The sequence below is a fragment of the Nanorana parkeri genome, unplaced genomic scaffold, assembly GCF_000935625.1.
Source record: "Nanorana parkeri isolate BGI_ZX_2015 unplaced genomic scaffold, ASM93562v1 scaffold665, whole genome shotgun sequence".
NCBI lineage: Eukaryota > Metazoa > Chordata > Amphibia > Anura > Dicroglossidae > Nanorana > Nanorana parkeri.
The window spans coordinates 556981-583912 of NW_017306933.1; the positions used below are offsets into that span (position 1 = coordinate 556981).

The 26932-nt window shown below is 39.7% G+C and overlaps 1 protein-coding gene across 3 annotated transcripts in view; it reads right to left on the minus strand.

Annotated features, from left to right (window-relative positions):
* The window catches only part of LOC108792635 (potassium voltage-gated channel subfamily C member 1-like), a 114045-nt gene that overhangs the window by 32136 nt on the left and 54977 nt on the right, over nucleotides 1-26932 (minus strand). For all 3 annotated transcript variants that reach the window (XM_018563452.1, XM_018563451.1, XM_018563453.1), the window contains exon 2: nucleotides 20343-21276. In XM_018563452.1, coding sequence (XP_018418954.1) covers nucleotides 20343-21276 — 934 coding nt within the window. The remainder of the gene's footprint in view (nucleotides 1-20342; nucleotides 21277-26932) is intronic.

Genomic DNA, 26932 nt, shown 5'->3' on the forward strand with positions numbered 1-26932 from the left:
CTCTTGTTGACAATAAAGTGTCCTCATCTGAACATGGTGTGCTTGTGATATCTTGGATGGGGGCCCAAGCCTAGCCAGACGTGTTTCCCTCTACATTGTGTTCTAGACCAAAGAGAAAAGAATGTTTAATTCCTCGGACAGGAGATTATGTATTTTTTTACATGTTATTTTGAGCACTGCTTATTATTATTATTGTTATATTATTATTTGTTTTAGGTCCTGCATGGGATAACTCTCTTGATGCTCCAGAACTGTACTGTATGTCCCAAGACAGTCCTTGGAAGCTTGTTTCCAGTTATTTGGATGGTTAAAAAAAATGTCAAAGTAGATGCTTGTGTTCACAACAGTTTACATGTAACTCAGGGGATGGACCTGCTCTCATCTCAACTGTGAAATAATATACAGTCTGTTTGAAGTAGTATTCACACTCATATAGCCAGAGATGCTTCATGGAGAACATATTGCTAAGATGGAAATACATTAGATCCTCTTTGTTCTCAAGTGTTGGCAGATTGTTTTGCATTTGTGTTGTCATTAGTCATCAGACACATTCAAAAGTTACAATATGTCCCATGTAATGGATTTTATCTTTCTTGTTGAGTTTTTTTTTTTTGCTCTTTCTATAGATTTGCACAGAATGCTCCTGGATGATTGGATGATCAAGTCTTCTGCTATGACTTTAATGTCCCCACATGTGTGTTTATTTTTTTGCTGAAACACATCACTAGCAGGTCTGATTCCAAATGTGACCATAAGAGCCTGAAGTAATTTCTAAAATGAAAAAGGCAAACGTGTTTTTTTTTCCATCTGTGGCAAACCTTTCTTTTAATTATTGTGCCTTACATTTACATTATAGCTCTGCAGCCATTATTCTCAATACATCAGGTGCTATAGTCTTAACCTGGGAAACAGTTCCCATGGGCTGTAGTGGTTCCACTACTATAAAATGACAGCGATTCTGCCATTCTGGTGCTGTCACGGCTCAGGGCGTGCACTAGAACCTGGGCCCTTCAGTGGCATCAGCAACTCTCCATCTATCTATCTACCCACCCAGGCTTATTAATAGCTTAGAACCTCTATATCAGTGGTTCTTAACCTGTGTAACCTCAAGACCCACATTTGTCCTTGGGCATTAAGTCGCGACCCAAGCTGCACTGCATTGGAACACACGGCAGTGTGGGCTCCTGTGCTGTGACGGAGCTCCATCCATATGTGCATTGTTTGTGCAGTTCCTATGTGCGCCTGTAGAGGTGTCGGGAGCAAGAATGTGATGTCACTCCAGTCCTGGCACCGCTACAGGGCATGCGAGTGAGCTATAAGCAATGCATGTATGGATGGAGCTCCCTTGCAGCCATACCCCCAGTGCACCCCACCTCAAGTTGACACTGGGCAGCATATTTTTAATTGACAGTGCTGCGCTATGGGGGAGGCTAAGGGAAGGCTAATGAGCCTCTCACCTAGAAAAGTGGAAGGCATGCGGTGACCCACTAAACACGGTGTCGCGACCCACTTTTGGGTCACGACCCACCAGTTGAGAACCAAGGCTCTATATATCAAGCCTTCTAATTGTTTTAAATATCTGTTCCCAGTGTCATGTGGCTAAAGCTGGCCATACATATTACTATCTGATGGTACAATCTGTAATAATTCTCCCTAGAAAAAAAGAAGTAAACTGTGTGCCTTCCTAAATAATTCATTCAATTTATATGGAATCAGGCAGGCCTTTGCACTATATAGTGGTTGTTAGATCTAAAGGTGATTGTATAATCAGACTGCAAAATGCACGGCCAGCTTAAAGCAGGAACACCCTCCTATCCTTTACAGCCAAGAAATAAGCCATCTTTTTTGGATTCAAGTCATCTATTTGGATTGAGGTTGCCCTGGTGCTGCACCTGTGACATCAGCCATTTAAGGTCTTGAAAGTTTGGTTGAGAGCTGAAATAGGCACACTGGTATCCTTGACAGTTGGCATGACTTAAAAGTAACTGTTTTGGGAGACATTAAATTGATGGATCTAGTTCCGCTTTAGGTCACACAATATCTATCAGGGTTTTCACAGTGATCCCTCCTCCTGGACATTATTTGAAAGAGGAAGCAGGACAACCTGATCATGTGACCTGATTTTAGAAGATGATTATATAGTACATTTACAATTTTTTTTAAATAAATGAACGTTTAATGCATGTGCCAAGGGTTATTTTGCTGAAACATGTCTTCATTGTGGTGCTTCAACTTCTGCTCTATTAAAGTGTATATGTAGATATAGGAAACGACCCTTTAGAAAGCATAATTTAAAAAACAAAAATTGATGTGCAAACATTCAGCCAGTAAAATAATGTGTGTGATGTTTCACTGACTCCTTTGTATTCAGTGCCAAGCGCATGGTTGATTTAGTTTGCTCCTGACATGGTTTGGGGAGAATTCTCATCATCAGTGTATCTGTAGCATTCTGTTCTTGTTGCTCTCATGATCTCTGGATTCTCACCGTCACTCACAGCAAAGCCCCAGGTTGAGCCCTGCATGGATACAGTTGCTATGGCCGTTAAAAGTCCGATCACAGCAGCAGTTATGCAGCGTGGCACAAGAGCCTCCCTGCAGGTTATTACCGCCACAGCTTTACACTCCTGTCTAATTAACTCCCTGGTTCCTTTGAAAGCCACGCAGCAGGGTTGGAAAGACTTTAGTTGAAGATATTATGTGGAGGCTAAGCTGTTTCATCGTGAGAATAATCTTCTAAATATCATGAAGCGCAAAAAAAAAAAAATTGGTCAGTAATATAGGAAGGGGATTCCCCACTGACCACCTATGTAATGAGGACATTTTATATACACACTACTAGTGTAAAAAAGGCATTTAGACTTACTACCACTGTCACTGTGTGGGTATATCTACATAGACCACCAATGTCAAAGATTGTGTAATTACCTCAAAATCTTTTTCTTGAGGGTCATTGGTCCATTAAGAGGCACAGAATATTAGAATGTTTGGGCATGTTTGTTATACAGCCACCTACAGGAGGTTTAGACACTTAAAAAGAATAGTCTAGCCCCCATGTAATCCTGCCTCCAAATGTCATGCCTCCGTTTTGTGAGCAAATAGTACATAAGGTCTAATAACCCAGAGGGGCAAGGTCTGTGTTCCTCAATTGACTTCAAGAAAGAAATTTTGTGGTTCTTTATTGTCCATTGAGGGACACAAGATATTACTAATTCTTGGACATGTGGAATGTCCAAAATCAGTCCAACTGAAAAATGCCACAGATGTGGAATTTTACTCCACGAGTAGGAGAAGGAAATGATGCCTAAACAAAAAGCTTGATGAAGAAAAGTCAACCAAATATGGAGATGGTCAGCACCAAGGGAATGACACTGTAGATTAACCTGGTGTTCCAGAACAGATAATCCCAGAGGGGAAAACTAGAACCTTAAGGAGCAGTGGGCCTCAACATGCATAGTAGAGGACAACCAATCATCCACCTTTAGGACAAAAAAACAGATGGAACAACTACACTAACAAGAGAGTAATGTAGACCAAGAGCTAAGGTGTTCAACAAAAGGAAAAGTTACTAGAGAAAAAAATAGACCAACTATTTAACAGCTGGAGGCTTGAGTAAAACACCCTCAACCTTTGGGAGATATAGGCCCAAATTTGAAGGCTTAAAGAATATTATATGAGAGAAAAGTATGCTCTAAAAGAGCATACCTAAATCTTATAAAAGCAGAGGGTAAAGTGATCAACAATACCTGTATAAAGGGTAGGTAGGAGTGAGGATACACTGTAATGCCAACAGGCAAACATGGAGGATAGGGGCAGAAGAAAAAGATGGAGTCCTTTCAGTTCACAACCAAAGATAGTTCAGAGATGTGCTAACCATACCATAATCCACCTGATCAAGCATTAAATATATGATTCCAGGAATCGGAAATCTTGGTCTTGCAAAGGGTAGAATCCACTGTAAAGCAGCTGGGGTTAATAAACCAGCTAGAAGCACTTAGAAAAAATAAGAGCAATAAATAATAGCAAGAGGAACTATCATCGACCTCTGGACTTACAATATCCCACTTAGAAAAAGTATATAGTCAAACTAAGGATTGTTCTGTCTGTTGAGCCTTCAGGGAGGGAGCTAAATCATGAGTGTGCATGCTTCCTTGCAAAGAGAAAGGAGATCCACTCATGGGAAGGACCCTTGCTAGTAAAATAGAGAACATCAGATGCAGATATATGAAAACTGTTTATAAAAACAGACACAAGGATTGTGTGATTGGATAGATCCATTGGGAAAATGCTTCCAGGAGAAGGGAAGAGATAATTTGCATTCTGGCTAAAATCCAGCAAAAGTTAGCAGGACATAGGCCAAATATCAGTTTTTCTCACATAGAAGGCAATTTGCAAGGTACAGAAGGATAACATAAGAAGTGGAACTATAAAGCTGATACTCTCAAGGAGAGTAGGTGATAGAAGACTCTTTTTCAAGAGGAGTCCAAGGCATTCCACAATGGGTTAACCAGGAAATAGGAGGCACTAAGGAGGATCTAATAGTCCATGCCATAGGTAGAGAGTTAAAACTACCAGAGTACACTGAATAGCTTTTTGTCACAAGGACAATGGAGCAGTGGAAACTGCTCCCTCTGGAACTACGAAGTCACAATATCCCTACAGAGAGAGAGAGACAATGGTGGAAGAGGATCAAAATCTGCCGCTTGAGTGGGAAGTGGACTGTACAAGGTACTGCTGAACAAGCAGATGAAGAATGTTATTTTTCTGCCCCATCTTCTGTGCTGAGGAAGATATAAACTCCGACCACCAGAGGTATCGGGAATGACATTGCCAAGGACGAAGACAAAGTGACGTCTTTGACGTCTGAGATTGTGTGAGCTAAATGTTTCTTTACGGTGGCCTCAGCATGCCAGGCACAAAGCCAAAGCGACTTACGCATATGGACAGACATTACACTCATACAGGATGCAAACATATGATTACAAAACTCCTTTGCAGCTGTAATGCAGTCCTTTAGATATTTGTTTCAAAAGCTCCTGTGTATAAGTGTTTGACCTCAAGATGGAGCAGTCTCTTTTAAAGTGATAATCCACCCTGACGACGATACACAAATCTGAGTCACCGCCAATAAAGGTCAGACAGTTACACCAGATACCTAAAACTGAGAACTGAGTGTATCAAGTATCTTGAATGAAGAGGAAAATATACAGAAAAAATATAACTAGAGTTTTTCACAGCAGTGGGCAGAGGAAAAAGGGTATCCAATCTATTAGGATACAAGAAAAATACTGAGGCATGATGGTTGGAGGCAGGGTTACACAGGGGCTGGATTAAAGTCACGAATGACTACTATTCTGTGTCCCTCGATGGATGATGGATAAAGAAAGGGTATTATTAAGGCAGATTAAATTGCTGCATTAATCTGAGAAGGTAGGCTGGTAGTGGCTGAATAAAAGGGGTTTATTGTTGTACATGCCCTTGGCATTGTCAGAATTCAGAACTACCTGTGAGGCTGCAAATTCTAAAGCCATAAACTATTAGACATAAACAGATTATAGATCCCAAAAAATACATGTAAGTAATTTCCAAAACAAATGATATTGGTCATGTTCAGGTTATAGCATTAGGGTGGATATCCATTTAAGTATAGTATTCTCTGTTATAAGGGAATAATAACTGAAGGGAAAAAGAATGACCTTGTTGCATATATAAAATGCTGCAGCGCAGAATCAGTATTCAAGGGATATTGTCAATAAACATTGAAGCTGCCATTGTTTTTAATTGTGCGAACTACTAGGCTGCCATCCTCATACTAGCTACAGGGCTGCCATCCTCATCCTAGCTGCAGTGCCACCACCCTCAAGCTTGCTTCACTATTTAGAAATTCACTGACCCAGAACATACATGCAACCATAAAAGTCAGAACTCCTAAGCTAAAAACCAGGGCAGTAGCTTATTACAGCTGTAAACTCGAGTCAGATATGAAAGACAATAAAATAAAGCAGCTCTGCACTCATTAATACATCATTAAGCATATTGTTTTTGCTAAATACAAGTAGTGTAAGTACTTAAATCTGACTTGGTATCAACCTCTTGCAGTCCCAGCAAAGCAGAGCTCCATTATGATGCAGTGTAAGAAGCATGCTGATAAAGAGAGAGCAGTTTGACAGAGAGATGAGCTCATCAGTCTGCTGCTTCTCCTTCAATGTCCAGTCACAGGATTCGGTGACAAGACTTGTAAGTGTAAGAGTTAGTCTCCTGCTCAGACAGAGCTGTGTGGTGTGGCAAAGCTGTGTAAATCTCAGAACAGGGTGACCAGAAATACCAATCCTTTGGCAGGTAAAACAGTCCTCCTGTACGTATTTAGCTGTTTGCCTGGAGTCCAGCTTTACGTAATGAGAGAAGGATGAGGACCTTGCAGCTTGCACCTGTTAAGGCAAATCTGTTACCATATATCAATCCTGACAGGTTCTCTTTAATTAATCAAGGGTTAAGGAACAAGTAGTCTGTGCTCACTGTGGCTGCTGCTACATTTATTTTCTAAAAAGTCCGGGATCTGAACCTCCTAATATGAAGTTCAGTGCAGTCCCATGTTCCTAAGCTCTTTCTTTTTTGTTTTACTGAGATATTACTCAACATGTAACATCTTGCAAACAAGATTTAAAGTGTGACTCCAGCCTAAACTTTTTTGTTTCTTTTGCGTTCAGCAAGAGGGTGAAGGAATTAGATTTTTTCTTCTATCCTTGTCCCCATTGCTAAACATTTTCCATATATGCCTTTGGAGAATGCATAAAGGGCTGGTGAGAGTACCAACGGTAAAAAAAAATGGGCTGAAAATCTCGGCTTATACTCGAGTATATACGGTATGTATATATATATATATATATATACTAATAGGGTACCAGTATATACAGTATATATATAATATATAAGAATGGACTCACATCAATGCCCTATGACAGGAAGTAAAGGGAAATTTCTCTAAGGGCTCATGTAAATGGACATTATTTTTGTTCGACATGCGTTTTAAATGCACACCAAACTTATGTCAGCAAGTTCTTATTGACTTCAAAAGAGCAGACAATTTAGAAGCAGAGTATGACCTGCTTTGCATTGCACCGCATTTCTCTGTATGCAGCACGTCCTACTGGGATGCGTTTTTTTATATGACGATGATATGTACGTCAGAAAACAGGTCTTCTAGCATTTTGCAGCAGCTGTACTGCTGTGATAACATTTTAAAAATACATAAATATTGTATACAATCAAATATTTATACTATAAAATATTTACAAAACAATTTATTTCTGTAGGTTTTCATATTTACAATTACATGGTCAATGAAGCGTCTTTGTTTTTAGTTTATTGGATTACAGGCAGTCCCTGGATTACGAACAAGATAGGGACTGTAGGTTTGTTCTTAAATTGAATTTGTATGTAAGTTGGAACAGGTAAATTTTTTAAGTGTAACTCCAGCCAAACTTTTTTGTTGTTGTTTTGGATAGCATAGGGAAGGGTTTACCCCCTGTAAAGTTTGTTTTGCTGTGTGTGCCCCTGTTCAGAAGATTTCACCTCACTTTCTGTCCCTGTGACAATTGGATTTTGAACATTTTGGGATGTTGTGGAAACAAGGATTGGTGATAAAGCTTCAGTGGAGACACCTTTTTCCCATGATCACTCTTACAGGAGTGAATTTCCCTTCCTAGGGGTAGATTTCCTTTCACTTCCTGTTGTCTCAAGGACTGGAAGTGAGATTAAATCTTTCTAATGAGGATACAGACAGCAGTAAAAACCTCACAGCGACCCAGGAGAAGAGGTGGGCACCCCTCGTCTGCATGTCTAACAAGAGCCAAATTCCTGTAATGTACATACAGTACTACAATCCAGACCCAAAAAGGTGGGCACTCCTCGTCAGCATGAGCGCAGTAGCATTACAACTACCCCTGCTGTACAGTAATAGCCTCCGTTTGTAAGCTGGATGTATGTAACTCGGGGACTGCATGTATTAAAAACAGTAGGAAAAAAGTGTATGCTATGAAAGGTGTACACTTTACTCACAATATCCAAACCCAACCTGTTGTTAAAGAGCAACACTGGATAAGGTTTAAAATCAGTCAGTAAACAGTTAATGCCATCCAGGATGCAACTGTAGTTAAAGTGTACCTGTAGTGACATAAATATTATGAAGCTGTCAGGTTTCAGGTGTCCCTAGACCTGGGGTATTCCTTTATGTGAATTTCTGATTCATCTAGGAATTAACACCTGGCTCACTCTCTGCTTGACCATCTACTGGTCAAGCCATGTGAATGGCAGTATTACTGATCAATAGGAAGCTGTAGTTTGCAGAAGAGACCCAAAATCGCCCTGACTTCCACAGCAACTTAACATTTACATATCAGAGCACCACCAGGCATTGCTGCTTGCAGGGCACTCTAGAGGACACCTAAAGCTGTATATAGGCACCTCTGGGTGCTAAAGCTGTAAATAGGCACCTCTGGGTGAATATCAGCTAAATAACCTGAGAAGATTGTGTAGTGTTGCTGTTACTATTCTGTTATTAAAGGGCCAGTCCAACCAAATGTGATATTTTAGTTATAGGTGAACCTGGTTGGCTGAGTCAACATCTAGCTCCTCTGGATTCTCTATAATATGAAATAAAAAAAACCTCAACAACAATGCCACACCACAGTTTGCTGACACAAACTAAAGCGTAGAGATCTTATCAACGTTATTCCCAGGAAATAGAAGGAATTGTCAATTGGTTTAACTCCCCAGAATCTACTAAAAACTAAAATATTGTTTTGGTTGAACTGATCCTAACAGTAGTAAATATCAAGTGGCTTATATTAACAAACACAAAAATGTGCAGACCAGTGCAGAGATACAAAATCCCGTCTGTTAAATGGCAGGGCTGTTAATGAAGAACTAAAGCCAAACTTTTGGAAAAAAAAATAAAAATTTGGATACAGTGATAGGGGTCAGCTTTTTTTCTTACTATCTGTGTCCCTTTGGGGAGATTTCCCTTTGATTTCTGTCCAATAGCCACAACTGTAAGTGAGAGGAAATCCCTCCCCATTGGGAGATTTATTTTCTATTCCTGTTCTGGTGACAGCCCAAAATTTTCACTTTCAGTGATAACGGTGACCAGGACAAATAGTGCTGTTGAATCTCCCTATCGGGGACACAGACATCGATAAAAACTTGACAGATGTTCTAATTTCTAAAAAAAAGGTTTTGTATTTGGTTGTACTTGGACTTCCAATGTGTGCTTTAGCAATTGGAAAAAAAGGTAGAGTTGTGACTGCATGGGCTGCATATCAGCGGCAGAAAAAGACTCGGTACATTGTTCTGATATTCAAGTTCCAGAAAGCAACGAGTCTTCCAGAGGATTTGCATGCTCTGATTTGCATACTTTTCAACTGTTGACAGCAAGAGAAAAAAAAAGGAAAGTTAAAGGGCCACTACATATAGATTAACTACTTATATATGTAAAGGAGCTTTAAGCATTAAAAGGGTTTTTAGATTTTTTTTTAAAACATAAAATAATAAAATATTAATAATGATTTAGTAAAATGTATTTTTAAAAAATGTTAATTTCCTTTAAGATTATCAAAAGAGAAGGAGTCTCCCTAAAAGAGCCTTTGACAACAATAAGCCCCCATTCACATTTGAGGGTGAGTGTTTTCAGATGATTTTGAATCTTTTTTTTTTTTGCATGTCTTTGTGCGCATTCTTCAGGCTTGAATGTTTTTTGCTTTAGCCAATGGAAAGCTAGTTCCTTGAAGGAGGTGGTTATTAATTGCAAAAATTTAGCGAACAAGTTTCGGTGATCTCACTGTAGTCTATAAAGGCCAAAACCCGAATGATTCTGCCTCTAAAAAGCTCGTGTACTTTTTCAAGCTACAAGCAACATAATGCTCAGGTATGGACAGGCACTTTGGAAAATAATGGGATTCTTCATGTTGAGTGTTGACGCACTTTGGAAAACATGTAACAAAATGTACAAAAGAATGTTGGTTTCGGTTTGCGTTAAAGGTAAATTTTATTACCTTTAAAGCAAACTATAAAATAAGAAAAGCCACAACTAACTTGCTGCTAATTAAAAGGAGCCCACTTCCACCAATCCCTGTTGCAGCCCTAGTAAAAATCCAATATCTTTCACGTATGGCGCACAGACTTCCCCTTCCCCCCTACAATACAGTGTTCAGGGCCTGTGTAACCAATCACTAGGCCAGATTGTTGTCACATGTAGGGGTAATAAATGTGCCCAAACTATAGGGGACAATTAATATTTCCAATTAATCATTGCAGGGGCCACAGCAAGGTCTTGGGCAGCAGACAGAAGTAGGGAGGGTTAAGCTTGCCATACACCTGTAGAATTTCATTAGAAAAAATTTGTTCTCTGAACATTAGTTTGATTTTCTTAATAGTTAATGGGGTCCAATCAACCATCATTTTTAACTGTAAAGATGGAAAATGTGAAGGAACAGGGTGAATGTGTTTTGCAGTGAATGTGGTTTTCATTCAGAAAAATCCATTAATTTCCAAAATCGAAAGTTAAAATCAAAGAAATTTCGAACAACATTCTCCAAGTCTCTGAAGGCATTATCAAATGTTTAGCTTGGCCAGCTTAGGTAAAGGCACAGGTTCACTGTATGTGCCCTTTTTCCTAACATACAGCTAAATGTACATCAAGAAATCTCATAGAAAAAAAAATGTAGATTTTGTGGCATCTTTTTGTCCAACATGGCCCAAAATCCAATTCTCAGTGTATGTACAGGTGTGATTGCTGCTAAATACATAACTGCGAATGTTATTAGAATTAGTAGAATTAGCAAATGAAACAACTACAACATGCTGTCAGCTTGATAAATTAAAAAGGAAGTAAGAGTAAGGCGCTGGACCCAGTTTTCTGGGTGGTTGGCGCAGTGTCTATTATTCGACCCAAGTGCCTGGGTTTGTCAGCTACCCATAAAAACGTGTTTTCCCCCCAAGTCCAGGGGTCAGCCAGTTTGTGAAATATGTTTGTAGTCAAGCACTAAGGAGCACGGTCATCATGAAGATAACAAAAGACAGCCAGCACATTTCGGGGGGCTCAACAATCGTGATGTAAGGGGTTTTCTTGAGCCTTTGAAACAAGTTGTCTATCTCTTGTCATCTTCCTGATAATTGTGGAATCAATAAAATCCTGTTCTGAATTTTTAAAGTGTGGTTTTGGCACTCCTTGACTTGACTACAAACAATTTTAATATATTAGGCATTCTGTATATGATACAGCATCAGCCTACAGTGGTTGTGTTTAGAAACACCTCATTACAAGCAGGTGAGCAAAATGTGTTCCCTCCCAGACCACCAAATTGCCATGCAAAGTGAATGGAGCAGGCAGGTACACTATAGGAATGCTTGATTGAAACTGAAGTCCTGAGCAGCTAAATTGTGCTCCCTCTGTGTTAGTCATGGTTGGATTGTCTCATTAAAATACAGCTCATATGAAATATACAGTGGTACCTCGGTTCACGAACTTGATGCGTTCCACGATTCTGGTCGCGAAACGAATTGGTTGCGAACTGAATCAAACTGTGATCAGACCGCGATCTCGACTAGAGGAAGCCACGACCATGTGTCAGAGCGGGGAAGATGGCTCCGGTTGTGTTCGTCACCCAATGTGGAGTTCGCAATAGGAAACAAAATTTTGCCAAACTTCCTGTTCGCGAACCGAATTGTACGTGAACAGAAGCGTTCATGAACCGAGGTACCTCTGTATAATAAAACTTCATGTCAGTATTTCTTTAAAGGTAATTTTAAATTCCACTGAAATTGATCTTTATACAACATTTCCAAATGTCATCTAATATACCGTATGTGCTTCAACTGTGCATTTAGCTGTTGGACCAGACTTGTCCTAAAAGTAAACATGTTTCCAGGCTATAGACATCCAAATCTTTACACAGTCTTAAAAGCAGTAAATGATTCATCAAGTGAGTGTCACTGAGTTAAAAAATGTCAATTAGCACACAATGCAATAGAAGCTAAACACACCTGCCCCCTGCACATTACTTCTATCTTTGCTATCCTGCAGAGCAGTGGCCTTTTCACATTGAACACACTTCTGGTGCCCCAGTTGTTCTCTGTGGTTCCTCCAGTTGACCCTTCTGGCATTACAGGACACAGTAGTTATGTAGGGGTCAACCACAATACATAACAGCGGGCGTAGGCATCCAAAACTCCCAAAAGCATCAAACGTGAACATTTTTAAGGCAGTGGTAGCTCTTCAACTAACCGAAGATCGGAGAAGTGGACAGCAGGGAAGTACAAACCTTGTTCTTTTCCAGGTCATGCTCTGTGTTTTTAAGGTTAGAAGGTTTCTAATCTGCCAAGTCACTGCTTAAAGTGACATTAAACCCTCAGATTTTTTAACATAAAACAATACTGTAATGTGTGCCTTACTGTAATCAATCCATGGTAGTTTCCCTTCTTCTCTTTGCTGCTCTTCCTTTTAAATATGTATCTGTTCTCATGCGGGGCAGAAGTTCTGTTTTGCAGCAGACTGCCTTGTCTCAGGAATGGTTACACGGTGTCTGTGTATACGTTTGTATAGGCTTGAAACCTGAGCCAGCACTACAGGAAGAGGCCCTGAGCTGAAAAGGAAAGTTCTCCCCCAGCATTAGAAATGAGGATTTAAAAGGAAGAGCAGCAAAGAGAAGGGAAACTACCATGGATTACAGTAAGGCACACATTACAGTATTGTTTTATGTTAAAAAATCTGAGGGTTTAATGTCACTTTAAGGTAGCAGGGTAAGCAGTAGCTACTGAAACTTACTAAAACCTGACTTCAGGTACTCTGCTTTTAATGTAAATGATGAATTGCTCCACAATGCTGCAGCTACAGAGGTTGCTCTTGTTTTGAAGCTGATTTACTGCTTGTTAAGAATATGTAAGCACTTGAATGTCCTTAGCCTGGTCACAGATTCAGCTTAAAACGTAGTAGGCATGAACGCATTCTCATTGCATTCTTTTGGACAGTTACCTTGATCGGAGATCACGGGGCTTACCATAATAAAATTAATTTTAAAAAATTACATAATAGCTCTGAAGAGATATTATTCCTTCTGGCTAGTACTGCCTAATAATTATTACAGAATTAATGTATTAATATTGCTCTTTCATGGCTGTAAATATTTTATCAGGTTAAACTCACTAATGAAGCCTGTTACGTAACCACATATTAAAATGCAGATGTTACTCCACATTATAGTACATTACTGCAGATAATACTGTCTGTATTACATTTTAGATCATTCAAATAAAATTATAACACAAAAAATAAGTAAACGTGTAACACAGCTTGCGTTAGTTAATACATTACAGATCCAGCAAGTTTGCCAATATAGTTTTCACTTTTTCTTGCTGTTCCCTGGGAGCTGCACTGGAATTCTCAGCCATCTGTCATTTTCAACTGTATTTATCAATTTTTGATTATTGACAATATTTGATTAAAAAAAATATTTTGTAAGACAAAAAGTAAGTAAAAGGGTCTGCCAGTTGAAACTCACTATCTGATGCTTGGGAAAAGCCATCTACAGATGTCTATAGAGAGACATCAAAGAAAAGTTCCTTCCTAGCATTTCTTTATATTTGCATGCTCCTAGGTCACAGTCCCTAAACTCAGCATATATTATAATTAAAAAACAACCTATGCCATCACAACAAACTAAAATACTCTATTTGCATTTAAGCATCCTTGTTTGAATATTAACTTAAAGCTTAATTCCAGGCAAACATCTAAATACATACCTGAAATACATACAAGGGAGCTGTTTTACCTGCCAAATGATTTGCAAAGCTATCCTTTCAGTCCTGAGATTTATAGTGCTTTGCTAGAGAGCCTCCTGGGATGATACCACTCTGATATAATTAGGGAATACACTGCTTATACCACCCTGCCCATTGGACAGAGTTGTAGGAGCAGCAGCAATTTAATGAGGTCATCCCTCTGCTCACTCTGCTTGCTCTACCTATCAGTATGGTCCTTGCCATCACATTTACATGCAGCACTCCTGATTGGCTCCCAGTGCTGCCCCTCGCTCTTTCAGTCTTAGTATTGTTGTGCAATGGATTTCAAGAGGCTGACATTAGTCAAATTCAGGTACTTACATTAGCGGCCGGAAATATATATACATTTATTTAATAATGAATACAGAGCTGCATTAATGTGTGACTTTATATATCTGCTCAAGTTCAGGTTAAAAGTAAACCTACAATTTCCAAAACTGTGGAGTGAACCTGGAGTGGCATTTTTTCCCTGGAAAGGTACTACTTAAGCCCCTTTGTATTTATAATTTATCCATTCCAAGCAGACTTATTACAGGGATTTAAAGTAGCACTAAACTCAGAAGTTAAACCATAAAAATGCATTCAAATGCCCTATCAACAAAAATGTATCTTATCTGTGTATCACTCGGCTGTAGATCCTCAAATCATCTCTGAATTGGTACTGACACTGTCCTTCCTTCTGGAGAGTGGCTACTTTTGTTCCCTATGGTCCCTGTGTGTGTTGTAAAGTTCCCACCGCTCCAAAATCCCTGCCATGATGGACTACAATCTCAATACAAATGAGTAAATTAAACATGAGATTGTAGTCCATCACAAAAGCGAGCTAGAAGCCGCGGCAAGTTTACAACACACACAGGGACCATGGTGTATAAAAGTAGCTCCCCTCCAGAAGGAAGAACAATGTCAGCACCAATTCAGAGAGGATTTGAGGATCATCAGCAGTGGTCTCAAACTACCATCCCGCGAGCCGGTACTATGTGGCCCGCAGCCCGCTCACAAGTCTGGTACACGGTCACGGACGGCGTACCAGACTTGCGGGAGCAGCTACACGGTCTGCATCTCTGTCGGATGCAGACCGCATAGCTGCTTCTGTGCCGTAACTCGGATCCTTTTCGGCCGGTGTCTTCACTAAACGCCAGCCGAAAGGATTGATTAGATTAGTAATGTCTGCAGCAGACATTACTAATCGCCAGTAGATAAATGGATCGGTGATCGTGGCGCCGCTCACAGCCTCCTCCCTGCAACAAGGTAAGCCGGAGAGGGGGCTGTGTATTTAATTTACGGGTGGGTGGGTGTGCAGTGGGGATCCTGCTGCAGGAAAACGCAAGTTTCTGACGCAGGAATCCCTAATTGTACCTAAACCTACAGATATGAATGGGGCCCTATTGTGTGTATTGGGGTCCGTAGTACCATATCGCATATAGTAACATTTTATTTTAAAGGAGAACTATGTGGTAAGTGCTTTTCCCCATAGTTTTCCTCAGGGTCACGGGAGGACATAAACTAGCGTCCTCCCATGACCCAAAGCTCAGTATATAGGGAGCTACAGCTCGTGGTATACTGAGACCGCCACTGCCGGGACAGATCCGGACATTACTGTCGAGATCCCCCCAGCTGCGTGATTGACAGCTCCCTCTGCCTATCTAGAGGCAGAGCCAGCTGTACCCGCCCCTGTTCGTTCCTCCAGTCAGAGCTGGAGGATCGGAGGGGGGGATCCCTGCAGGGAACTGTGACTGACAGTCACGGCTCTCTGCAGGGACAGGGTAGAGAAGTGAGCGAGCGACGGTATGCGTTCGCTCACTTCTCGATCTATTGAGCCGACGTGTGACAGTTTCATTGTCACATGTCGGCTCGAACTATGAGGATGAGTGAAAATCACCTCATAGTTCTCCTTTAAGGTTTGAAATTTGTCGAGCGGCTCCCATGGGAGAAAAAATTTTGTCGAGTGGCCCTCGAGGGAATTGAGTTTGAGCCTAGTGATGCAGAAATAAGCTTTGGTTAATAGTCAAGGTACTTACATGCATTTTTAAGATTTAACTGTAGAGTTTAGTGTCACTTTAAGATAACAACTGAGTATAGAACCACTTTAAAAATCCAAGATGCTATGGACAGCGAATGTGAACATTATGTGATATTCATAAAACACGAATTGTATCACAAAGTTTTTTGATGTTCGAAAAAGGGACATTGCAGTACCTAGAAATGAGCAAATTCTGAGCTGTTGCTCCATCGATAAATTTGACCTGTTCTGGGATTCACACACACTATAAACTTCTTTGTAAGCCCAGCTCCCAATTTTCCATTAAGTCAGAGTCATGCCACAAGTTTAAAGTTGACTTCCAGTTCAGTTAGTCACATTTGACTGGACTGTTCTGTACTGTTGAAAACATTTCAGCATTCATCAAAATAGCTTCTTCAGCTCAAATGAGTATCAGAAAAGTCTAGCTGAATGTGACCATATACTACTAGCTACCATAGCCTGGATAAATGAGAACCTTCATAGACTTCCAATTAGTTCCACTATAGCAGCAGCAGCACACGATACTGATGGATTTTTTATTTTCTGCGCAGATATACCGTACATAAACTTTTTAATATTATATTTAGCAGCCCCTTTCTTTTTGTTTTGCATTTGTATATTTTATGAACATATATATGTTTTTAATTTTGGAAGAACTGTACCAAATGAAAAATGAAGTTGCTGACTATAACAACTGATCGGATCCTAGCTGATACACTGTCCATCGTGCAAAATAAACATTGCTACAGGAAAAGAAATGGAGAAATGATGAGAAATCAGTGTTGATATAAAAGAACATAAAAGTGCACCCTAATTGAAGATATCAGATTCAGACCAGGAAATCTGTCGACAAAAGCCTGCCCACGGCCAACACATTGTTCCATCCTTCGGTGATGCTACTGCCAAGTTTGTAGCCTGGCATGCACCAGTTCTGGTCTGACAGTCCACCAACTGTCACACACTTAGATTTGCATTTGTACCTGGAATTTGTTTTATTATTTGTAAAGTTTGTACCAGCATCTGTCGGATTGCAAGTACCACTGGGGGAGCTGGTATTGTGAAGACTGCAGAAAGGCTGTAGACAGGCTAGGAAAAACAGAAACCATTGCCATTTGCCAATATTGGAGGTATATGGTTGCCACTACAAATTTTCTACAACGGAGCTTTTAACACCCTGCTATAAAGGTGCACTTAGTTTCAAGGCCACATTCACACCTAAGCATTTCATTGAGCGATTCTTGAAGCATGACAGAGCTCAAAATTAAGAATCCTGTTATTCTCAAAGGGTCTGTTTACACCTGAGCATTGTGCTGATGATCGCTGTCACATGACAGTCATATGAGTACATGAGCTTCTTTTAGGGTAAAATCATGCATTTTGGACCCCTTAGACTTTAATGGGAGCATCTGAAAAACATGTGTTTACATGTGTTTTTCAGGTGCTCCCATTTTTAGCCTCTCCTATGGGGCCAAAAGCGCACAATTGTGCAAAAAAAGCCTCTAAATCGCCTGACTACGATCACAATCAGCTGTGAATGGGTCCTCAATATAAGATAAGATTTATGTATACCACTCATCTTCAGACAATAAGCAAAGTCAGATAGTAAATTACTAATACAATGCAGGCTCCATTGCAACCGTGCTGGAGTAAAAGAATTCAAAACATTTGTCTTGAATGTGACTCATATATTATTGGCTGCAGTTGGCAGGCTTTGCATAGTGCTTCCAGATGAAACTCAAGCTTTTAGTTACATGATTCTGTGCTGTCATCCTCTATCTCAGAAGTACTGAGGACAGTGCTTGAAAGCAAAAAAAAAGGCATCCTGAATTTCCCCAGGTTCAAATTCAGGGCCATTGAAAAGTACCTTCAGTCATAGGGACTTGTGGAGCAGTCAGCTCTGCCAGGTGGATGTCAGGATGAGTCACAAGCTCAAATGCTGTGTCCTCCCTGTCAACCTAAATGCAATGCATTTTGCCTAGAGTGTACCTTTGAAGGAAAGTTATAAGTTGCCTGAAGCTTTGAGAGAGCAATAGAGGTCTCAGCAGTCACAACTGTGGTCAGGCTTCTGATCCAGGGGTTCCCAGAGCCCCAATTGTGCCACCTCCACACTCATCATTTATTATTATCAACACACTTATTGGAAAAATGCAGCTTGTGCTTGAGCAGATTCCTGCAGCAGATAGTTACCTGAAAAGTCCAGTATTTAGAGTGTTGTATCCTCTTAATGGCAATACTGGAAGGGGTAGCAGAAAAATCAGAGATTATACTGCCCGGGTCATTAATGTTAACTTCTCCAAACGCCAGATTTAATAAACTGCTGTCAGGCAAAGTGCTCCTGCAAAGAATTTTATGGTCAGCACAGGGATGTATCCCTATCCCCGTGCTTGGACATGTGATGTCACAAGGACAAGCGGCACATTGGAGATATGTCACTGAGCTGGCCAGGGGCTTTCCTGTGCCAAGAGTGTTTCATGCAATGTTTATTTTATCCATGGCATTTGACTTTTAGCAAATGTTTTCCCTTCTCTATTGTCTTTTGATCATCATCATCATCACATTTTAATTTATATTATTATCTTGATTTATTATTTCTATTTATTAATTTGCATCTGTTTTATATATATATTATATATATTTTTTACGCTTTTATATATTTTTCAGTTGTCGTTAAAAGTTTTTATACATTGCTTCTGGATTTTTTTGTTTCTCAGCCCTGATGAAGGGGGAATTTTGAGCCCACGAAACACGCTGGTTTTTCACCTCTGTACTGGGCTGAACCAATTGTTGTGCTGCTCTCATCCTCCTAATATTCTATGTACTGAAAGCAATCTAGTAAGTCCCATATAAGGAAAGGTAACATTAAAGTGATATTAAAGTCAAAAGGATTTTAAGCTATTTCAAATGCTGATAAAATCACATACTGCTGCTCCTTATTGTTTAAAAGTTTTAGTTTCTTCCAGAATCAGCTGGTCCCCTGAGCTATGTTCCTGGCTTCCTGTTTTAGAGTGATTCCCTTCTCAAGCAGAGGGCTATGCAGTCACCCTTGTGTGTGCTAGTAAGCTGTGTGTGTCTCCACAAACACACAGACACAGGAAAACAAGCTACTCCCCACCCCCCTGGCCCCCTCTCCTCCCTTCTCTAAGCTGGTAGATGAACAGTTACTGGAGTCTGCACTGTCCTTTGTGATTTTGTATTAGACAGGAAGTTCAGGGAAGCTGATCTGAGAGACTTGGAAGCAGTTGTTTAGAAACAAGATCATTGTAAGTGTTTGGGCAAAAATGTAAAGCAATGCTTTGCTGCACAATGTATAATTGCTTGATCTGGATTCATTACTGAAAAATGTTTGAGAGTTTAAACTCCAGGGAGATATAAAAATAAACACTTGTAATGCAGTTAAGTTTATTAAAAAAATGAAATGTATCTTAAATGCTACTAGTATAAATATGTCAATTTGACTTATTTTCACCTTCAGGTAATCCCCTGTACAAAGGAAATTAAGCTGCCCATACACTTTAGCATATTCCTCCATCAACACTTACGAGCGTTGATAGAAGAATCTCCTGCTGTCTTCAATGTATTCTGACGGCGGCCTGTGGCCGCTGTCACGGTGTCTGTGCAGTGCCTGCAGCTGATTGTCTGGCAGCTTTGCTGGTTGGAAGATTTTCCAAACGGCTCCTTCGATCAGCTGATCAAGGGATGCCAATCGAAAGGTTGCCAACAGCGGCACCCTTCATCAAGAACCTGCCGAAATTCGCATAGTCTATGGCCAGTTTTAGACTGGGAGAGGAAGGGACAGCACTCTGAGCCAATCAGGTCTCCTGCATTCACATCTGCAGACAAGGAACTTGCTTACAAGGGAAGAGAGCAGAAAGATTACCTCATCAGTCTTTGCTGCACCTTTACTGTCCAATCACAGGCTAGGGGCAGAAAAGAGACCGAGCAGTGTTTAATGTCAGTGTTTAAGTGCTTAATTGCAGCAGAGAATGTCAGGTCAGAAGGCTTACTGTGCTGTCTGGCAAGGCTGTGTAAATCTAAGGACTGGATGCGCACAAATACAAATCCTTTGGCTGGCAAGACAGCTTCCGTATGCTGAATGCATTTCAGCTGGGCATTTAGCAATTTGCCTGGAGTTTATCTTAATGACTTAAGCAATAGGATCTCTGAGTTCACTGCTACCCACTCCAGAAACACTATTATGACAGTGTAATATTCACACTACAGGATTTTCCTTGTATCGTACAGAAGGGAGATATCATCAAGTTTCCTTGCCTGACTTTATGATGATCTAAGAAGTGGCTATTGGGCAGGCAAATCATACTTTTTTCAGAGACAGAAGACAACAGTGGGCTTTACAACACAACCAGATATGCAATATCAGCTTTTGAGATCATGAATTGTTATGACATAATATTGTACACAAAATATTTCCACATCTATTCAAGATGCAGTATTTTTATTGCTTATCTTCATTCAGTCATTCATATAATCTTACCTGTTCTGTTGATCTCGATGATTTCCTCCTGAGCTAAGGGACAGGCATCTCCTTGAGCACTTCTATGGGGAGACTGCATGTCTGGTTTACAGTAATTAGGTGATCCAGGTTGAGGTGCCCGCGGAATATGTTTGTTCTTTTTCTTTGGTAGCTTCTGCTTAGCCATAGCTAGGGAGTAGTACATTCCAAAATTGTTGACAATGACAGGGACTGGCATAGCAATTGTTAACACACCTGCCAAAGCACACAGGGCACCCACCAACATGCCTGACCAGGTCACTGGATACATGTCACCATACCCCAAAGTTGTCATTGTTACCACAGCCCACCAAAACCCTATGGGGATGTTTTTGAAGTTGGTGTGTGCACTGCCAGAAAGGTCTCCTGGCTCTGCCCCGATCCTTTCCGCATAGTATATCATGGTGGCAAAAATTAAAACCCCAAGTGCCAAGAATATAATAAGAAGGAGAAACTCATTTGTACTGGCTCGTAGAGTGTGGCCAAGGACTCGGAGCCCAACAAAATGTCGAGTGAGCTTAAAGATTCTCAGGATCCTGACAAATCGGACAACTCGAAGAAAACCGAGGACATCCTTGGCTGCTTTGGAAGACAGGCCACTCAAGCCGACCTCCAGGTAGAAAGGTAAGATGGCCACAAAGTCTATAATATTCAAGCTGCTCTTAATGAATTCCATTTTATCAGGGCAGAACAAAACACGCATCAGAAACTCAAACGTGAACCATATCACGCACATGCCTTCTACATATGTGAGAAAAGGTTCAGTCTCCACTTCTAGTATAATCTCCGTCTTGGTGACGTTGTTTTGTGTGGTGGTCTCAGTCTTGTTGACGACGTCATTGAATGCCTCGTGGGTCTCAAGGCAAAACGTTGTGATGGAGATGAGAATGAAGAACAGGGAAGCAAAGGCGATATACTGCCAAACAAACACAGAGAATACAGTTATACAAGCGACACAGACTCAACATCAACATACACAAAGGTACAAAATACGAAAAACTAATCAAATACCTCTACAGCTGTGTTCAGTAATCCTACTATATTGTATTATTAATATTATATTCTGGTATATTGTATTGCAATATATGATACATTATGATATGATATATGGTATGAGATATGACATGAATCTCTGCAGGATTTATGTACAAGGACAACCTTGTCGCTATGGTTCCTGGGTCACTTTGGAGAGGACAATGTCCTAAATAGATTCTGGCTCTCTCAAGGGGCACAGCACTGCTCATTTAGGGATAGGTAAAATGATAATAATAATATTAACTTCTTTTTTATGTCTAACAAGCAAGGCACACTTAAATACATCAGGTCCCTCTCCCCCTTGATAAATTGTGGGATTAACGGAAAAAAAAGCTCTGCAGGAAAAAAGTGAAGAAATATACATACCATACTCTCAGCTTCTGGCTGCGGTGCCTAGTAAAGGGTAGGGTCAGAATCCTGGGAACATCCTGGGGAATGTTGAGTATACAAAATCTCTTAAGAAGATGCTGCAGTGTGGAAATTGGGGGTAAGTTAATCATAGTTACTAACTCTTTTTCACCAAAGTTTTTTTTTTTTTTGCTTCAATACATTTTTGGGGAGGGCCCCTAATGTTTTAAGTGAAACTTGCTTGTTAGGTCTACTTTAAAGCAGTTATGTTACTGCTAATGGCACCACATACCACGTCATTAAGATGCTTGCATATCAGGTACGTTTTGCTCTTCAGAGCCCTGGGACCCCCAAATCCTGGGCCTTTCTAACATGTCAATATCAATCCTGAGCCTAATCTAGTTGCTCCCACTTAAGCTTCCCCTTTGGGCAGAAAAGGATACCCATCACAGTGATTGGCAAATACTAAGTCTTAAGAAGTAGGTGGGATTCAAGTTAGTCAGGTGACTCAGAATGCTGAAGAGGAAAAGCTAACATGACATCCATGTATCGCCAAATGGCTTCAGGTATGCATTAAACTGTATCTATACAGGTATGCTTCAGGTATTCACTAAACTGAATATATAGCCAAACATTTCTAGTTCTGGATACAGTATGTTTAAAAACCTCTATAAGGTTTTTGTGCTGTCTGTGCCCCTTTTGGAAGATTTTTCTTCATTCCTTATCCTGGAGACACAACAGGAAGTGAGATGAAATCTCTATAAATGAAAGGATATCCCTCTGGAATAAGTGTCTCCATTTAAAAATTTCCCCTCATCTGCTGTTCCAGTGAAAACCATAAATTTTGAATATGCTATTACTTACTGTAATTGTGATTTTGGTTACCAAGAACATTTAAAGCGGACCTTTACACTCAAAAATCAAATTATTTTAATGCATCCCTCTATGCATGATGGTTAATAATAGCATAGACATATCAGGTGTAAAATGCTGTAATTTTGAAATACTTACACTTGCAGAGCATTCACTTCCTGCTTTAAAAGGGCAAAATGACTTCAGTTTGCCAAAACAATGCACACTGGGAATGCCTTGTTATCAGCAGAGCATTGCTGGGAAATCTCATCTGGAAAGGCATTTTCCTCCCATGAGATGATGTGCATGGTCACATGTCCTAGTCACATGTCTAGTCACATGTGCCAGATTTTCAGGAAGTAAATGGAGATCTAGTAACCTGCCCTTAGTAAACATGGCCACTGTCAGGAGACTGGGGAAGAAAAGAGAAATAAGGTATGCAAAGAATACAAATCCGGCAATCATTTAGAAGTATGTGTTTGTAGATTGTCATTGCTAAACATTTCTAAAGGTGTGTGTGTTGTTATTTTAAAGATATGGGTAAAGGTCCGCTTTAAGAAAGTAATTTTCATCAACAACAAAAAATCAGTTTTAAACCATTCCCTACTCTATCCAAAACTAAAGAAAAATGTTTTGTCAACATACAACCCCAATTCCAAAAAAGTTAGGACACTGTGTAAAATCTACATGAAAACAGAATGCAATGATTTGCAAATCTCATGAACCCGTATTTTATTCACAATAGAAAACCATTTTTCTTAAAATGGTCGATTTTCTCATTTTAAGCATTTGATATGTTTTCTATTTTCTATTGTGAATAAAATCTGGGTTTATGAGATTTGCAAATCATTGCATTCTGTTTTTATGTAGATTTTACACGGCGTCCCAACTTTTTTGGAGTTGGGGTTGTACTTTAGGGTTTGAAGTAGGGAGGAGGTGACTTTGCTAGCAGGCATGAGAGATGTTAGAAGACTGATGTAGAACAGAGGTATGTAGGAAGTACATCCTAAAATGGACATGATAACGCCACATTCTCGGATGAAAATCGAACCAACTGGTTCTGTTTAAAGTTAGCCTGCTATAAAAATTGCAATTTTTAGCAGTGTGTATCAGAAATTTTTATAATTTACATCTGATCAAACTATGATCTACTTGAAGAATAACATATCTGATATATATTAAAAGAAAAAGTGATAGGTCCTCTTTGTAGGGACAGTTCATCTCAGTTTTGTTAAATGTTAACCCTCCCACTCCTTATCTTGTTACACTTTACTGAGTGCTTTGCCTTCAACACCACCACTGTTGACGTTAGGTCCGAATAACAAACTTGACAGCAGTGGTGAACCCAAAATGAAATGCGAACCCTGTACTGGTAAGGGGGTCTGTTAAAGACATTGGTGGGCCTAGGGCAAGCCTTTCAAACCAATCCTCATGCCCCCACCCCCCCCACCCCCTTCCTTTTTTTATGTGGAGCTTTCATCCGAGGCTTGAGAGACAGCCCCATAGAAGTCCATGGGATTGGAGAGGGTGGGTTAATTAAAGTCAGGGGTTTTGTTCAAAAGTATACTTACCCTTTAACATACAGTATAACACAGCATTCAATGAAGAGTGGGCAGGAATATGTAGTATACAACACAGTGTAAAGCATGCTAAGTGTCGAAGAGCCAGTGTGCTCAAAATTTAATTTAAAGTGGAACTACACCCTTATATCGTGCAGCTGCCCCTATGACACCAGCCATTTGGAGGCTTAAATGTTCAGTCGAGAGCTGAAATAAGAGCACTGACAGCCTTGACAGTTGGCATGCCGTAAAAGTAACGGTTTTAGGAGACATTAAATTGGTGGGTTAAGTTCCTATTTCATACATGATGGTTCATTAACCACTTGAGTCTCAGGGGATGTTTTAACACCACGCTAGGACAGCAGCTTTTCATATTAGCACCTTTGTAAAATTGCCAGGTTGTAGCAGTATTCAGCACTGAAACCACTGGCTGTCAGTGGCTTTATCAGCTCCTGAGCATCCTCATTGTGTTTAAAAAAAGTGACATGATTTGATGCCATGGCACTTTCTGTCAGTCCGAGGCAAGGGCTGAGCTGATACAACTTTGTTCTGCTTGTCTCTGCAGAAACAAAAATTACAAATATTCCCTCCCCATATTGATGCCCTGGTCCCAACAATTATATCAGATCATATGGATGACATTGGCGTCAAATGCTTACATACTGTATGTGAGTGTAATGTCATTCACAACTTTAGCAATTATAAACCTGTGAAAATATTGTCGTAGTGCTAATTTGCACAAACCCATTTTGTTCATATCCTAATGTTATGCTAACAATTTAAGCAGACAGATTTGCTTTAGGCCAGTAGTTTGCTTTAAACAACCCAGACACGGGTAGACATCTGGCTGTTTTAGTCTGGGTCAGAAGACAATCTCATATCCGTTGGCCCCATGTTCCACCATGTGTCGAAAAATCAATCAGCGAGGTTAACAACAAAATGTACATTTATGTAAAATATCTGTAATTATTATTTTTTTTCGATTGATGAATAAATGTACTTTTAAAATATTTGCCTGAAGTTCAGGTTTAAATCAGCCGAATGTTACTGTTTATATCAGTGTTGCACAATGTGAGCACCTGCATGTGTGTGTGTTCTGATCGAGCCCCCCCTCCCCCCCCCCGAAAGTTTATGGCCATCTACATATATGTTTATAAAATCATACCTCCCAACTTTTTCAGATAAGAATGAGAGTCACACTTTAGCACAAAGCGTGTAGGCAATAGACACGCACCCCTGTCATGCACCCAGTTATGTGAACCATGAAGAAAAAATATACAAAAATATTTGGCTACACCCACAAGTTCTTTTTTTATCACTATATTTCTGTTATACTGGCTTTATAAAATAATATTGTGAAAATAAAAAAAAAGGTCTGTGTGAAAGGTTTAGTATAGTGTAACACTGTTGGTTAAGTATGGTATTTATTATAGAGGTCTAGACATCTGTCCAAAAAAGGACAACTAAGGAGAAAAGAGTGACAGAGGGATTTAGTTCCAAAAGAGGGACAGAGAGATTTGGCTCCAAGGGAGGGACAGCTGGGTGGTATGGTAAAATGATACTGGAGACACTTGTGTAATGAATGGATCTATAAGCCTAGACTTTACAAGATCAATGTGTTTTTAGGGATTGCATCTATTTTAGTTTCTTGTTCAAGAAAAGGACAGGACAGTTTAATAGCATCAAATTATAAGTTGTGGAACCCAAAATAGTATTTTCAATGCATATGCTTTTTTCGCCGCTACAATTGAAGTCAATGGAAGGCTGAATACCATTATATTGTAACTCCTGAATTCTAGCACTGGATAACTGACATAATCAAGTCAAAACATGACTAAATAGCAAGCTACTTTGTGTTTCTGATTATAGGGTTTGTGTGGAGCTGGCTTAAGCACGCAAGGACAACTTGAATAAAGAAGGTAATGTATTCTCTTTCATTACACATATATTGTAAGATTAGAACAAGAGAAAACACAATTTTGGAAACATCTTGTGGAGCACATGTTGGAATGTTGTAATGTGTCTATATAATTTATATGTATAACGTGTAAATGTATATGTGCATGAGGACAATCATATATACATATTACTGTTGTGATTCAGCCAAAAGCAGGTCTGGGTCATATTTTTGCTTATTTTCCATAAATATGTTTTGATCCAGCCAGACGTTATTGTGCCACGAAATATCCGGCTTAGTAGTGTTGAACAATGCTTGCATGGACAGCTTTACTGTTCCCATACTGTAGTTCTGTTAGTTATGTCTAACTGCAAGCAATGAACAATCTATGTAGCTGAAATCTTAACCCGGAAGTTAACTAGTGAGACTTACTGGCTGCAGTGCCAATAGACATTTGAAAGATGACTCTACAAAACTGTATACAGTATGTCATATACAGTATCTAATTTAGAACTTCGCTCTCAGCTCCTAAATAAGCAGCAGGCACTAATTCCAGTGATACTTATCCAGAATATAAACAATAATACGCTAATATTGTGCCGTGCTCATACCCCTAAATACTTATTTAAACTTCTGTGATAATTATATGAAACACTATTATAATGCTGTGCTACTTTACAACATGTATATATAAAATCCAATCAAGTATTCCACATAATTATTAGTGCAACATTGACATATAAAGTGCAATATGCATAAAAAAGTCCACTTAGATAAATAGACTAATGGTGCAGTAGTAATAAGTAGTAATAAGTTGTGCATCCCAGTCCTATGTGGGTATTGAATCACCACATTCAAATTTTACTAGGATAAAATGTACT